The 16,826-nt window shown below is 38.5% G+C and overlaps 1 protein-coding gene across 9 annotated transcripts in view; it reads right to left on the bottom strand.

Annotated features, from left to right (window-relative positions):
• Positions 1–1,197: 1,197 nt before the first annotated feature.
• RBMS3 (RNA binding motif single stranded interacting protein 3) overlaps positions 1,198–16,826 on the bottom strand; it is a 1,359,637-nt gene continuing 1,344,008 nt past the window's right edge. For 5 of the 9 annotated variants that reach the window (XM_047738838.1, XM_047738869.1, XM_047738849.1 and 2 more), the window contains 3 exons: positions 14,104–14,187; positions 10,961–11,088; positions 1,198–3,648 (listed from right to left, as the gene is read on the bottom strand). In XM_047738838.1, the coding sequence (XP_047594794.1) occupies positions 3,642–3,648; positions 10,961–11,088; positions 14,104–14,187 (219 nt within the window). In that variant the 3' untranslated portion in view covers positions 1,198–3,641. Of the gene's footprint in view, positions 3,649–10,956; positions 11,089–14,103; positions 14,188–16,826 lie in introns of those variants that run through there. The other 4 variants (XM_047738857.1, XM_047738877.1, XM_047738886.1 and 1 more) reach the window with 1 other exon arrangement.

Here is a 16,826-nt window from a genome sequence, read left to right as displayed (position 1 = left end):
AAGGAAAAAATGGAAATACCTGAACAAATGTTTGGAAATCTGATGAACCAGAATACTTACATTAAAAGAAAAAAAAAAACTGTCCTAAATAGGATTAGAATCACCATATATATCAGTTGCTGATTAAATCAAGATTCTGATGTCTGTATATATTGAACACATATTTTGGTTTGTTTTAGTCTTCATACAATGTGATGCTGCTTACCTGTTCATGCTTTTTTTTATTCCCCCAGACTTGACTCTTAAAAACAGTCATTAGGTAAGATGACAGATGCAAATTTGAACATGTGCCATTTTTCCTTTTTTTTTCCTTTTCTTTTTGGTTTGAAATAAGATATTTTCTAGAATGGCATGATATTAAAAAATCCAAACACAAAACACACATGGACACATACAATGACAGGTAATTTCCTTGTGCCTGAAGTGGCTTAAAAAAATTGAGATCATTGAAATTTCATAGTTGAAAAAAATGTTTCTGAATGTATAAATAAAGCAGTAGTTTTGAATAGAAACAGGAAGTTACCTAGGCACATTCATCAGCCACATGGTAGCTACCTCTTAGCCTCATTGTTGATTGCGTAAATGAGACTTTCTTTGTATCACATTAAGGTTTTTGTGTGTGTGTGTGTGTGTGTGTGTGTTTTACAGAAACAAAAGAAAGCATGTTGGTTTCATAGTCAAATGAATTATGCCCAGGATAATCCTTATTTATACAAAGAGTTTAGAGACTGAAAAAGAGAAACAAAAAGCACAGTTCCTATACATATTCCTTATACCCCCTGTAACTCAGGGGCCTGCTTTGCAAAGATAAAACTTAAGTGCCACCCTTGAAATACATGAGATGCTTGAAGGACAGAACAGAAGAAAGCACACATCTAGGATTCTCTTGAGAGCATGGAAAACCATTAAGGATGGGTGCCACCAGATGGAATTTCTCTGTAGCAGCACATGCTACATTTTCTTGGATCCATTCATGCCTCTGATTTGACCGCAAAGATAGGGAGCCACTTTCTAAACTTGAGTTTCCAATTCATGGGGTTTCAAATAAAAGAATTGGGCCCGTTTCTGTTAACAGGTCACAAATAGCTGAATACTGATAATTTCAGAACAGCCAGACTCATTACTGATATTGACCTAATGAGAATGTGATTTGCCTTTTAAGGGTTTTTTTGTTGTTGTTATTGTTGTTGTTTTTTGGTAGTTTTTAAAAGCCTACCCTGTTTTCTTTAACAGTGCACTTCACGCATTTCCCTCTTCCCTCTGGACTAAGACAATTTCCCTGGACTTCGTTTGTGCAAAGACTTTCCCCTCTTTGCTTCTAATGATCCCTTCAGAAAGCAACTGTGGTGCATGGTTCAACTAACAAACTTCCATCAGTCTTAATTTCAGGTAAAACTATACAGGTTGAACATGGATTCCATGAGTCAAATATGCAGAGATGTTTGTTAAGTCAATCTAATTCATTTTAGACAAAGTTTTGCATCATTCTCAATGCAAATATATCTCCTTTGGCTTTAAAGATTGAGCAAACCTAATACTTTTGGTTCTTATCAATATAAATCATACAATTTCTTGATTGTCAGCTAGCATTTTAAAAGCTTACCTAAACTCCACTAACAGAATCCTCAATCTGATTGGTCCTACTTGTCTCAGAGAGTTAAACAGAAACAAAAGGTCTATTTTTGTCCTTCTTCTGACAACACCAGGGTATGAAAATGCAATGACAGGAGGCAAGAAGAAGATAGCCCCTCCCCACTTGCAGAATCAAGGTGACTATTCATGGTAGATGAACAAAGACTGAGGTGAGAAGACAAAGCCTAGAGGTGTTGGATTGAAAAGGAAGACTATTGTTACAAATACAATGAGACCTTTTCAGGAGACCACTCATCACTTAACAGAATATCACTAAGCTGTTTTTTTTGTTTTGTTTTGTTTTGTTTTGTTTTTTGACAAGTGACCTTTCAGACCAGTTCCGGGAAGGACCTTTAGTTCAAAGTTCACAGAAAGGAATTTCAACCTGTTAAACAAGGGTCTCCACATATCAGTGGCCATCCACACAGGTGTCACCATTCAAGAGAGCTAGTAAGGAACCAGAAAAGCTCACAGATTGAATATAAAGCCATTTGGCTCTGTCAGTTGGTATCCAGAACTCTTCCTGCGGAAACTGCTGAACACAGCAGGTGCAAGCTTTTCTACTAGAATCAACAAATGCATGTTAACAAAAAAACAAAAACAGAAACAGGAACAAAAACAAAAACAAAACACCTTTTGTTGTGTTCTGTTTTGCAGTATATAAAACACCAGTGGAAGGTAGTTTAAACAAATAACAAAGTAAGAACTGGTCCGGCCATGTAGGTCAAATAAAATTCTTAAAAAGAAAAGAGAAGAAATGGAAAACAACCTCTATCTTCTGGACTGCAATAGGGTGCCACTTCATCTTTGGTATAAAATAGGCCATCCATAGGCTGAATTTGATCACAACTAGGAAAGACTACAGAAATTGTCAACAATTTCTCTATCTATTGCTTTTTTTGTTTTTTTTTTTTTTTTTGCACTTTTTGACCATAAGCTCCTATCTACTTAAGTTTTTTTTTTTAATGCTCTTAAGCTAGGTTTTGCAATGTGACAAGCAAAGCTGACTAAAAACTTTGTAAAGCTCATAAAAAAGACTGCAGATAAAAAGCACTAATGCTTTTGCTAGCGATCACGCTTCGTAAATAAAAAAAATCTGCATTCTGCCCCCCAAACACGCATTATTTCTAATGCAGTTGTTTTTAAACCAACATTAATAACTTTACCGTAAAATGTTTTAGCCTTCTAGAATGATTCAACACTTAAGACAAAGTTCATGAAAAGTCCCAGCATTTTCCCAATTCTTGCAGTTGCCATGGTTTCTTTTATCAACAAATTTTCTTCAAATGAAGAAAAACATTTTCTTTTAAACTGTACAGTTTTTTTTTTTCACCCTAAAAACTCATAGTCTTAAACTTCTGTACCAGTTAAAGCCGGCACAATATTTCAATTCTTTCTTGAATTTTTTTTTTAACAAGACGTTGACAGCTTGCCTTGAGAGCCTTTGACGTCCTTAAAATTAAGGCAATTAAGATTCAAGATAAACCGTACCTAAATATTTCTAAGAAAAAAATAAAATAAAAAACCAACCCACTAGATTTAAACAAAAAGGGGAAAAGAAAGGGTAGCTTAATTACCAAGGAAGACAATTTGTTTCCATTTCTGCTTTGCCCACCTCTTGATATCTGATTTTCTGTTTTAAAAAAACAAAAATCTGTCTACATCTTCTGGTAAATTCTGAATTCAAATGGTCTTCCAGATAAAATGTCAACCTTCTGTGTTTTGTTTTGTTGTTGGTTTTTGTTTGTTTCCTCTTCTGGGATTTTTTTCTTAAGAAAAAAAAAGATGGCAAAAATAAACTGTCAGACCACATGAAGGAACCATTTGCACGGCACATAAAAACACTTTGTTTTCACTGGGTAAAGTAGAAAATTAAAAAAAAAAAAAAAAGAAAGAAAGAAAGAAAGAAAGCATTCCATTGACGCCCGTGCAAACTGGAAGCCAACTTCCTGTTCAATGAAGTTTCTTCGTTCAAGGCAATGTTTCCGACGAACATTCTTCAGTCTTGTTTATGGTCTGTGGAAACAATTGAGTTGAGTGTTCCTTACATCAAAGCAACTGTGAAATCACCTCATGTGCTCTTTTCCATTGAGGACTCTTTAAAAGATACCAAGCCCTTTCAATATCTAGAAAATTGTACTAGTTTTAAGTCCTGTCACTTTCAGACAAATATATATTTAAGCCAGAGAGTTTGCTCACATTAAATATCAAGGCTAACAGATCAAGAATATCTTTCAATATAAAGCAGCAAATTTGACAAATACAGGCAGACAAGTAATACTCCCTTTGTGCGCAGAACCCATTTTTTAACATCTGGCTTATGTTGTAGGTACCCCAGAAATTCTTTGAGTAATGTAATCCCCTCAAAACTCCTGTGGGATACATCATGAACTCACTCAGCAAATGTTCCCATCCCTGTGTTACCCAAGATACAGCAATGGTTGTGTGTCTTCCCGTGTTATTCACCAAGTATATTCACAGAAGCCTTATCTGGGCCATTAAAATAGTAAGACAGTTAAGAGGCAGTGGGTTTTGTTCACTTTCTCTCATTCCCCCTTCTTCCGTATTCACCCATCTCATCAAGATTTTTAATTCTTGAGAACAGGCCCTATATTCTACGACTTTTTACTCTCCAGAAATCTGGCAGACAGTATATACATAATAAGTGTTTAACTAGACAAAGGCCACTTATACTTATGCCACCACAGACTAGAATTTTGTTAAATAACTTCAGGGATGTGCTATAAAAATGATTTTTGAAACTATCTATGGGTCAACTTTTTAATTTTTAAAGATTTTATTTATTTGTCAGAGAATGAGAGAAAACACACATAAGCAGGGGGAGCTGTAGGCAGAGGGAGAAGCAGGCTCCCCACTGAGCAAGGAACCTGACCTGGGACTGGATCCCAGTACCCTGGGATCATGACCTGATCCAAGGGCAGACGCTTAACCAGCTGAGCTACCCAGGCACACTATAGGTCAATGTCGGTGAAGCCCACTTGTCTCAGTGCTCTGCAGGTTCTTCTGATGCCCCATCACTTAATTAAGTGAAGAAGCCTCAGCGTGGCTGAGGTTGTACAGGGTCAATCACTGCACAAGATGCATGGCTGAGAGAGTTTGTGAAGGCTAAATTGCCACCCAAAGTCTGATCCCCAAACTGTGTCCTCTGGGTAGGGCTGCATTTGCTCTGAGCAAGTGGCTTTTATTCAAATTCACAAAATGCCCTCAAGGATGCTTTAAGGTGCACAGCAGGTAGTCTGGGATGATCCAGAGAGGTTCTTTTTCCTAATTTGCAAGAAGTACTCATGGGAAGCAGCTAGGTATCTCAGAAGCCTGATAAACTTGTTCTTATAATCACGTAAGAAAAGCACCTAGCTGATAGTCGTTATTTCCATTTTTAACCAAAAGTTTAAGTTTCTAAGAATACATATTTTGTGAGTTTTATGTGAAAAAGTGGGGCTTCTTTTAAGAAGAAATGCAATTACAAATTCCGTACTATCAGCAACAATTAGGGAAACTTTATTAGCAGCAGTCATGGGAGCCAGGGTATATATTTGATCTCTATTCCTTTGCAAAGTGCAGACTTAACTCCATTTATTTCTAAACAAATCTACCTTGTTGTGGTAACAAAACCTCCCTTTGTTGGGTTTTGTGTTTTTTGTTTTCTGGTCCGTTCTTTTCTCACACCCATCTTTCACCTGACTGCTCTTCATTTAGCAGGAAATGCCTATTACAAAGTGACTCTCTGGAACAGCTACTCCATGAATGGCGTCTTAGTCAATGGGCTACCCTAACATTGAACACCCACCCTGCTCAGGTATGTCACGCGCACTGGTCTTGAAGCATCCATATTTATGAGCTCAGTTACAGCTACTTTCAGCTGTAACCTTACCAAATGTTCCCAATGGCCCTCTCCCACCAAGTGGTCTCTTGCTACATGCCAGCAGATGGGGAGCAATGAATGGTTGTCCTTTGCATTTTCTTGGTTGCTAGCTGCGGTTGGAAGGGACAAGGCGTTGGTACTTAGTAGAACTGAATTCACTCCTATCCACCTTCTCAGTCCTAGATGAGGTGTGAAAGCACGTTTACGTAAGGCTTATGTATTGTGCTGAAACTTCTCATCCTCCCCTCCAGCCCCCGAAGAAAGCAGAGTGAATAGATTAGGGAGTAGCAAACCACAGGCTTAGAATTCTAGACTTTTAGAGATGGAAAGACGTCTTTGGGATCATCTAAGGATGCAGCGTCCCCCAGTTTGGGGGAAACCGCACATTACACTCCCAATCCTGCACTACCCACAGGTAAACTAAACATATAGTTAGGGCACCAACCAAGAAGGGTATCAGTACAAAATCAAAGGTGTTTAAAGAATGACTCTTTTCAATTAGCATCAAAATAATCATCCTGTTGACAGTGAACGTTTTATTCCGTTCTTTAGTAACTTAATATGTATGAAAAAACTCTCAGAATTCCCAAGTAGGAAGTCCAGTCTACAGGCTAATCTTTCAGGAAGTGAAATGTTTGATTTATCTGGCCCTCTAGGCGGTCCGGCCATTAGCATTTTAATAGCTTTGAAGAGAACTGCAATTAAGAAAGCATTTCACGTAGGTTAGAGGGTGTTTGCTCACACTCCCTGGGATTCTCCCCCCCAATCCCCACCCCCAACTCCGGGGAATGGTGGTAAATCCCCTCTCAGCACTAAACCCTAATTTACACTCTTGGGAGAACACTGATCTAATCTCTTGCTCTAAAGAAGAGGAAAAGGAGGCTCCAGAGGGGTTAGCGACAACTAGTAGGTGGCAATTAGAATTTAACTGTGCTTGAAGACTCATATTTTTCAAACCCTGGTCATTTTTAAGATTTTTTAAGATTTCTTAAATAGCACACACAAAAAACCCCCTGCTAACTGGGACAGGAACTGGAATTTCCACAGAACTTCCAAAACAAACCACAGGTATCACATCTGCCTTTGCAGACAAGAGCACCTAAAGTCCCTTTTGCGTGAGTAGCCTCTTTTAACAACAAAGAAGAAGAAGAAGAAAAAAGCATGAATACAAAATGTGAAGAACTGTTTTTTAGTTTGGAAAGTGGAATTTGCAATAGTAAAATATCTGCTGCAAGAGATCCCAAATATAACCTTCCTATTCATATATGCACATCATTTCTACTTCTCAAACTTTGATCCCGCAACCTTCTGTCGGGATGTCTGTAATTTTCTTCAAAATATCTTTAGTATAGACATTATAGTACTAAATCTATGTGTGATGGGTTAAGCTACTTTTCCCAGGCACTCAGCTACCCTCATCCAAATTTCACACCCCACAGGAGGTCAGTTACCATTTAATGAGAAAGGCCAGAGGTTTGCACAAGTACTTTAAACTGTTCGTATCTCAATTAGCATAATGAGTGTCAGAAATGGGTGGCCTAAAGAAAGTAGCGGCATGTTAATTAGCACAATGATGCTGGAAATTAGCTGCCATTTGTGAAATTTGGAGTATTCAAGATCACTTGGATAGGCTAAAATATTTTAGAGATCCTCTCCAATGTAGGTGAAAGCTACAGTTAGAATGTACGGACATTCGTAGCCTTTAACTTTAGGGATACTGCTTGTAGCTTGATCTCAAAACAGTTTATTAATTTATTTATGCCCATTTGGTCTCAAATTATTAATTTATTTGTGCCTGCTTTCTTATGAATGCTTCCCTGAAAATGTCTCTCTGGTGACTCTTGCATTCCCACAAACTTTTTCCAGGCACGGTTATATAAGAAAAAAAGAGCCCAGGTGTCTACATAACCCATAGGCTTAGCTCAATTCCCAGTGTCTTCTTAAATGGTTCCACAGAATTTCATGCTTTACCATGACACAGGTCAGCTTCTCCTGGCTGAGATGGATAAAACCTTCGATAGACACACATTCATTTCTTCTTTTTAGAAAATTTCAGAATAGGTTGTTACCTATCCATTTATTTGACCTAGAATATTATTTTTGTTTTCATTCACTATGTTATTGTTGTTGTTTCAAATCAAAAAAGCTCCCGGCACTTAGGTAGCATGTCAGAGAGAGGAAGTTGGAGAACATAAATAGGACCTGTTAACGATTTTCTCCAGGTTTAAAGATATGCACACGAGGCCATGCAAGGGGTAGTCACAGAGCACAGGTTTGAAATGCCCCATGTTCCTGTATGCTTTCATCTCTGGCGTGTCGCCACAAACTCGCCCTGTCGAACATCCTGTAACTTACATTCTTGCATGAGTAAGTCCAAAGGAAAATTCCTCCAAATGAGGAAACCCTTCACCACAATGCTTACCGCTGTGAAGATATGTGTGGAGGGTTTCTTTCTCTGATAGCTATCCTCTGTGGAAAGGCCCACATTATCAGCCACAGGAATCTGTAGTTCAAGGCACGTGTAACCATGTGACCATGGTGGGGAGTTAGTTTTAAAATGTTTAAGCACTTAAAGCTTTCTGTGGTCAGACTCAGACTCCTTGGATAGTTCAAGGAAAAAAGCTTATTAGAATTGACTTATTATAAGGATAATTAAATCCCTTATCTTTCTCTACAGATCAGGGCCTCCTTGGTTTTCATCTTATCTGCCCCCGGTTAGTAGCATCAGTAACTCCAGGATTTTGTTCAGAATTGTAATGCCCAGTTTCCACTTTCCTCCTCCTTCAGTCTATCCCTCCCACCGGTACCCTCATCCTCCACACCCTATCACACTTGCCACCATCTTACTTCAGACCTTTGTTCCCTCTTGTCGGAATCCTTGGGATGCTGGACTGTTTCCTTGCTTCCAAATCCATTGTTTACCTCAGCTGGAGGAGCAGTTGTAGAACAAAGGAAATGCTGTCCAAATACCTCGGTATGACATCTGATATTAGAATCTGGCTCCAATCTATGTTTTTACACTGTTGTACTATTCTGAATCCCCTTCTCTGAAAATCAAACTGAGCTTTCTCTGACTTTGGCCAACCTGTTACTCCCCCTAGAACGCTCCTTGACTATATGTAAGACCCAGTTCCAGTTTCCACAACTTCCACCAAAACTGACCCAGTTGAAAAAAATAAAATGCATTCTCCTATTACAACAGTATTCTTTAAAAGAGCCCTGTTCGTTTTCTTCCTTGCAGTAGACACATCATGTCTATGTGTATGTCTAAATCCCATACTAGATTATAAACTCTGGAGGGCAGGGATCCTGTCTCCCAGTATAGAAACTGGCCTGATGCTGGAAACTCCAAGTGCGGAATGTTGGCATTCCTTCCCTTAAAGCCTTCCAGAGCTTTTGTGACTCTTTTCAAGTAAAACTGAGAATGATTCCTGTAGACAAAGCCAAGTATCCAAGGACCAAAAGCTTTATAAAAACTGCCTGTTTGACTCTGTCTCCTACACCCCTTCCCACCTCCTCCCCCTTCACCACACTCTAGCCGCAGGTCCCTATTCTAGACCTTTGGACTTCCTGTTTTTTTCTGCCTAGAATGTTTTTTCTCCAAATCTCTCCAAGATTAGCTTGTAATTATCTTTCAGATCCAGACCTCTGTGAGAGGCCTTGCCTGATACTATATCTTAGGTATTTATCCTGTCACTTTCTACCACAAGAATCTTTTTTAAATATTGGCTTGGCTTTGCAATTCTGTTGGATTTTATTATTTATTTATTTATTTATTTATTTATTTATTTATTTTTATTGTTTGCTGATTGGTCCACTGCCTATGAGTCTACTGCCAGCAGGAAGTAAACTCCAAGAGAGTAGGAAAGGCACCTGCCTCCTTCATTGTTCTTTTCCTGGCATCTGGAATTCTGCGGGCCACAGAGTATGGCCGTATCAATAACTGCTGACTGGGGAGGATGAAAGCATCTCTTTTATTTATGCAAGAAGGGTGCGGATCACTTGTTTCCTCATTATGCTCTGAAACCGTGAAAGCCGGCGTAGCCCACTCACCAAGTGTCTCTGGTTAATATAGTAGCTTTCATTTCCCACCAGTGTCTCTCACCATGCTTCCCCACAGCCAGTGTCTGCTTCCTTCTCACACGTGACCCTCTGAACAGACTGAAAAAATTCCAGTATGCTGGGAACACAGTACCAGAGACCACCATATTGTTCGGTATGTGCAAAAGGGATTCACGTAGGCTATAGGTGAATTGAAAATACAAACTAGAAACAAAACCATGCCCAAAAATGCTTTACTCTTATGGATCTTTCCCGAAAGTTGTTATGTGAAAGTAATAATAATAGTAATAAAGGTTAAGTCACGTGGTCAGCACATTTAATTTGGAAGACTACCTTTAGAAGCTACTACTTATAGGAGACTCCATTACCCTGATTAATCTTTCAACAAACAAGTCTCTCAATATGTATCGAAGTTAAATAGGAATGATCAAGAAATGGGAGCAACACTCTGTAGGTGGGAGGATCTCTCGGGAATTCTCTAGTCACTGGGGCTTTGACTGCTACCTACAGATTAGAATACTTTGCACAAGACATCTGTATATAGATTGAATTTTTGTTGATTACTTTGGTTTCAAAACCTCCCAAATTTTAGTCTACATAATTACTCAACACAAAGCCAACTGTACTTTATAAATGACTTAAAGTTTTGCAAGAGTAATTCTGATACATGGTTGTTGCTTTGTCATTTAATTCCTAAATAAGACTTCACATTGATTTAGATTTCACAGTACCCTTTTTCATGAACTACTTTACTGGATGTTCAAGGCAGCCCTGCAAAAGGAGTGGTACTGTCTTCATTTAAGAATGCATGCAGGCTCACTATCCATTTCAAGTGGGAATATTAGAGAATTTTTCCCAAAAATATGTATGGTAGATTTTTTTTTTTTAAATGCCCCTTTCTGTATTTAGGGTTTATGTGAACTCTTACATAAACTCTGGGCTTGGCCATGTGATTTTCTTTGGCCTAGGGGGCAGTAGTAAATGCGTCCAAATGGATTGAGAAGTTCTTCATTTGCACTTCCTCTCTTGCTGCTCTCTGAATTCTGGGACTTCCAGGTGAATAAACTGATGGAGGATCAGAAACACATAATCCAATTGCTTCCATTATATTCAACCAACAGATGACTGACACCCAGAAGGAGAGCTGCAAAAATGACCATCAGCTGTCCCCAGATGCTTGAGCAATTCTAGTCAAGACCAGAAGGTCAGTTCCATCTGAGGTCAGCTCAAATTGCTGATCTACATAATCATCAACAAAAATAAATGCTTGTCACTAAGTTTGGGATGGTCTGTACTGCAGCAAAAGCTAACAGCTACAACATGAGAGAATGGTGGTGAGATGGTCGATCTTAAGGAGAAGAGCTCAGCATAGCCCGAACTTACTTAGACTGTTGGTAAGAATATGCAGGTGCATGTTCGCTGGATGTGTCCACTGCTATCTGTTGCTGCTGACCACTGGTGTCCTGGGATGAAGGTGCCACTGTCTGGGGAGAGGTATCAGCAACAACACCCTAAGGAGGCAAGTAAGAACACAAAAGCCTTACTGGCTTTAGCAAAGGGCCTTCTTCCAGATGGACAACAGGGAATACCTCTCTACTGTTTGGCTTGAGTAGAGTTGCACTCGGTCAAATGAAGCTACAGGAAGTACCCAAGGGAAAACCACAGAGCGCATTTGGATAAAGGCTGAGGAATTCCCTTTAGTGTGTCACCAAGAGGCCTTGCCCACAGAAACCTCTACCACAGCTGAATGGTCAGAAAATCATTTTCACCAAACTTAGAACTCCTAAACCATGGTTGCATATAGCCACACTAAATAATAATTTATTAATCAAAAGCTCATGCAGGATTCCTATAAAAACTTGTATATTCAAACATTTCCCTGGGGTAGTGTACCATGTCATGTCTCTTTGACATGGCAAAACAATGGCTCTGACCTAAAAAGGAAAGGAAAAGAAAGGAAAGAAAAGGAAAGGAAAGGAAAGGAAAGGAAAGGAAAGGAAAGGAAAGGAAGGAGAGGAGAGGAAAGGCGAGGAAAGGTGAGGAAAGGCAAGGAAAGGCAAGGCAAGGCAAGGAAAGGCAAGGAAAGGCAAGACAGAATACATAAAAGTTTGGAATTCTTTTAAAAGGATACTGTTAGGTAGGTTTTCCATTCAGCAATTGGTTTATTTTGTTTTCTACAACATGAACTAGATTTCATTTCGAGGTTTCATAAACAAACATCCTTAATCCTGATTTGCTACTTCCCCTACCCTCTCGTTTTTCACAGATGCCAACAAGGATGCCAACAAGGAGTTGATCATCATTAGGGAGAGATGTTTGCTTCTGAGAAAGGCACACATGGTTTTATTTGGCAGGTGGGAGGCTTAGAGAGGGCAATCTCTCTAAATAAATTTCTCGTGGTTTTATTCATAGTCTGGACACTTACAATGATGTCAGGCTTTCAACACTTCTTGGTCAACTCTCTGTCCCTAACTAAACGTTCCTTAAATTATTCCTTAGAATCCAAAAGTTCTCTTTTTCCCCCTAATATACAATTGGTATTGTGCATTTTTTCTGATGTCCCACTAGCATTTATTTGTGTGGATATTGGTAAGTTTTCAATGAGGTTTTATATAGAAATATATTGGTGCTTTTTTCTATAACTCAAAAGCAATTTATCAAGTGTACCTCCATTTTTCGTAGTGAAAGACTTCTTCTTCTTCTTTTGTTTTTTCTTTCTTTTCTTTTTTTCTTTTTTTTTTTTTTTTATTATGCCCAACGTGGGACTGGAATTCATGACCCTGAGATCAAGAGTTGCATATTCCACCTACTGAGCCAGCCAGGTGCCTGACTTGAAAGATTTCTTTTTAAGTATAGACATCTTTTTAAACTATATTTAGACTGTTTCTAATAAGTCACATTGTTAGATGTGTCCCATTATTTTATAGTCATTAGAACACTCAAATTCTGTAGATAAGCACATCCATATGTCAGTGTAGACAAAGAAAAATGCAAATATGTTGTAGAGATCTATGCTTAACATGCCTAGAAATGTCTAGATTCTGATGATTCTAGATGGCTTTTTGATGGTCAAATACATCATCAAACAACAAGCAAAACCAAAGAAAGCCACTGTATTTTAATCAGTAGTCTTGAAATCTGAAAAGCCAATTAAAACTTGATCAGTACTGACCCATTCTTTGGGTCCCACAGGTCCAGAGCACATAAAAGGATTTAAAACTGGACCTCTTTGGTTTCCTAAATTACATGATGGTGTTCTCTTAAACTTCCGTGTTTCCCAAACCTTGGTACATGGCCAATATCTGGCATAGTGCAAAACAAATATTGTGTAAGATCCAATTTATTCTGTGAAGATTTCCCCAATCTCTATAGTTGTAGAGATTGAGCAAGTCATGGTAGACCTCCCTGTGGAGTGGTGACAGCACTCAAGTTGCTGGCCAACTCATGGAGTAGGAATAGCATGGCCTCCAGAGGGGTCCCTGCTGATGGGAAAAAATGCACTGTCATCATTAACAGCAAATGTCATCAGGAGAAGGGGAAGTGTGGCAAGAGACCATAATGGCTAGGACTAGACAGAAATACACACATCTAAGTGTTTTAACCACTATCTACATAGCTCTATGCTCCTTTCTTTTCTATGTAGCTTGCTGGCTCTGTCCAGTAAAATAATTTTTACTGGGATGATTAAGCCAATGGAAAGAGAGAAGGAAGGGACAAAGCTTCCATTAAAGATAAGATGATTTCATCATTGTGGTAACGATAGCAAAGAGGGTGCAACTTTTTTTTTTTTTTTAATTTATAGGAAGCCACAAACTTGCCAAGTTTCATTCACTAATGCAGTGGTTATTAATCCTTGATACATATTAGAATCACCTAGGTTTTTTTTTTTTTTTTTTTTTCACCTGAGATCTTTTAAAAATCCTGATGCCAGTCAATACCCAGACAAATAAATCAGAATCTGGGGATAGGACCCAGGCATAAATATTTTTAAAGCTCTCTGAATAATTGCAGAAAATAATATACAGAGATTTTGAGAACCAGTGCACTAATGTGAAGATAGATTCCCAAAGGATCTTGTTAAAATGCAAATTGTGATTCAGTAGGTCTGGGTAGTGTCTCAGACCTTGCATTTCTAACAAGCTTCCCCACTGATGCCTGATGATGACCCTGTCCAGGGACACTCCTTTGAGTAACAAGGCACTAGCAAACTCATTCAAATAGTTGCAAACTCTTTTTCCTGCCCTACTTATGAGTTATTTGTGGTTAACATTTGATGGGGTAGTGATTTGGTCCTCTGATCTTTATAAAAACGATACTCCCCTCTTACCTTTATAGCATATTGATTTATTCATGTGCAATGCACAACATAGGCATGTTGGCGTACTTTCATACAGTGAGCCTGAAATGTCAAATTTAGAGCAACCCCAAGACCACAAATAAGGATTGCCTGGGTAATGGGGGACCACGGTGCATGAGGCTGAGATCTGTCATCCCTACCTCTTTCTATAAGACAGAGACAGACTTACTTCAATAGAAACAGCTGTTGGAGGCACAGGCGTGTACTGGGGAATGGTAGGTCCCTTGCATAGGAGAGCGGCAGCAGTCATATACTAGAGAGAATCAAAGAAAAATGCAGGTGAACTTGAGATTGCAACTGGTCGAGGAAAAGTAGATACCATATGAAACTGTTTTAGATGTGTAGCCCACAGCCAGTGCACTATCACACGTCATTTTGATCAACAACGAGGCAGTTCCTATTCAGTAGAGAATGACCTTTGCTTACTGATTCAGCATGAACAGAAGCCCACCTTCATGGTATCAGTGAGGTATCATCCCCCTTCCCTCACTTTGTCTTTGTAAGCATTCTATCTTAGTTCCCAACATGGCAGTTTCACGTCTAAAACATACATTCCATAAGGACAGGGATGATATCTGTTTTTTTTTTTCCTTAATTCTCATTTTATTGTTAGCACATATCACACAGTAGGCTCTCAATGAATCATTTGTTGAATGAATGAATCATCAGATTGTTAGCAATCATTTTTTTTTCCTAACTTAAAAAAAGAAAAATAGAGGAATAATGCAAGAGATATGCATATAGCAATATTCAGAATTGGCACATGTTCTCATTTTGTCGTTTTCCTATCACTTTTTTAAGTGCAAAAGAAATAGTATTACAGATAATAACAATAATGACAGTTTCCTTTGAGCCCTTCCCCCTTCCATATTCATGTCACTGGCAGTATTTTCTTTTCAACTCCTTTAGTTCTCCAAATGTTCTTCATCTGGATGGACAATGAAACAGTCAAACCCATTTTTCACTAAGTTGCAGTATTCAGTAAACCACGTGTTGGAAATAAGCTGCATTTTTCCATTGCAGAAAGGGAGCCCCAGGAAAATTACTCGCTCACCCACATAACCCAAATTCCATATTCCCATGTCTAATGCATATCTCCCCTGCAAATTCAACATTCTACTCTTTAAGAATAGAATTTTCTATGGAATCAGCTGTATTCTCGAGCTTCTGAACTTGACTAACATCATGAAAACGTCAGAACCAGCATCATCGACTGAAGACACGTTCTCTCCATTCACGAAGGTTGAAGACCTGATTCTGACAGAAAGCTGCAAGCCTCTGCTACTTTATTCTTCTAAATTTGCTGAGTTCAAATATAAATGCCACGCATCAATATGCAAAGCCTAAATTACTATGTCTTGCGTATCTTTGTACTTTCAGTGTGCAGGCGACGTAATGGTTTTCAATCAAGGGGAATATCTGAATGAGATTGAGCTCCTCAGTTGGTAGTGGTGGTGTTCAGTATTCATGGAGAATGATAGCAATTAAGCAACTTTGGAATAAACGTATCTCTAGATCCTAAACCAAAAACTGTCTTACTGTATCTACTTGCTAAAAATAGAGACAGGCTTAATGAAAACAAACCCTAAATCAAACAAAACCTAACTGTTGTCTATATTCCATCCATATAGGAAATAATAAGTGGGCGCTATGAATGACAACTCAGTTCAGTTCCTATCTATACAGAAACAAACCTTGTCCACTTGGACGAAGAGCAACTATTTGAATGGCCTGGAGATGTTTACATCAGTTTACACTAAAAAATCACCAGAGATTTCTATGCCCTAGCCCCTGTGCTCTAACAGCAGTCATCAATTTTCTATTGAAATTATCCAGACTGTCATCCAGAAAATTATCTGGAAATTATCCAGACTCTATCCTTAAAGGCAGAGGCCAAACTTTTCATGTCTCTGTATCTTCCAAAACACCATGCCATGCCTAATACTCAATAGATAATTGTTCAATGGCTGAAGAGAAAGTTACAAGAAGAAAGCCTTCCATTTCCAGTTACATATCTTTCATGCCCTTAGCTGTTAATAATTCTGAGCTCACTGCAGATATTAATTTTACCACCCCCATAGTTTGTTTGTATAACCTTTAAACATATACTCTGCCAACTCTCCTCATTATTGACCTTTCGTCTTTAAGCAGACATAGGTATTCAGTTATCTGATTGCTATCAGTTTTTCCAAATAAGTACAGAACACAGAGCCACCTTTTGGGAAAGAGTATTCCACATCTAGAGCTCCACGGCAGGTGTCTGCCTTGCTAACAAAACCGCTCTATTTCGGGGATAATAGTCCATTGGCCATTTCAAGATAAGCGGTTCTCTTATGTTATACAGGTTATTAAAAATCCTTTAACTGAGCATTCTTTATAATATATTATTTTTGAATGGTAGCTCAGCTGGGAAAGGAGCTGTTTTTTAGTGCATTACGGCAAATGCTGCAGAATGTATCTTCTTTTGTGAAATTGACATACAATAAAAACTCAGAAATCAAGTTTTACAGTAGCTTATTTAAAGATGGTTAAACCAGACTAACTTACTTCCTTCTTCCTTTCCTTCCTTCCTTCTGGTAGCATCTACTAATTTAGCTTAGAACTACATGCTAGGGGTGGGAGAGTGAGAAGATGTGGTGTCTGGGTAATGGCCATTGAGAAGGGTATGTGCTGTGCTGTGGTGAGCACTGGGTGTTGTGTAAGACTTATGAATCACAGACCTGTGATTCATAATAATATGTTATATATTAATTAAAAAGAAAGAACTAGTGCTCTAAGGAACATAAATTGGAAAATGCTTCTCTAATTGAATCTCAAAAGTCTTAGTAGATTTGTAACAAGGGACTATATATTTTTGCCAACTATGAATTTATGTAAGCCCAGAGCTGATTC

This window comes from Lutra lutra, chromosome 1 (assembly GCF_902655055.1).
Source record: "Lutra lutra chromosome 1, mLutLut1.2, whole genome shotgun sequence".
Taxonomy (NCBI): Eukaryota; Metazoa; Chordata; class Mammalia; order Carnivora; family Mustelidae; genus Lutra; species Lutra lutra.
The sequence above is the reverse complement of the archived record's forward strand: the minus strand, read 5'-3'. Positions and strand labels throughout refer to the sequence as shown.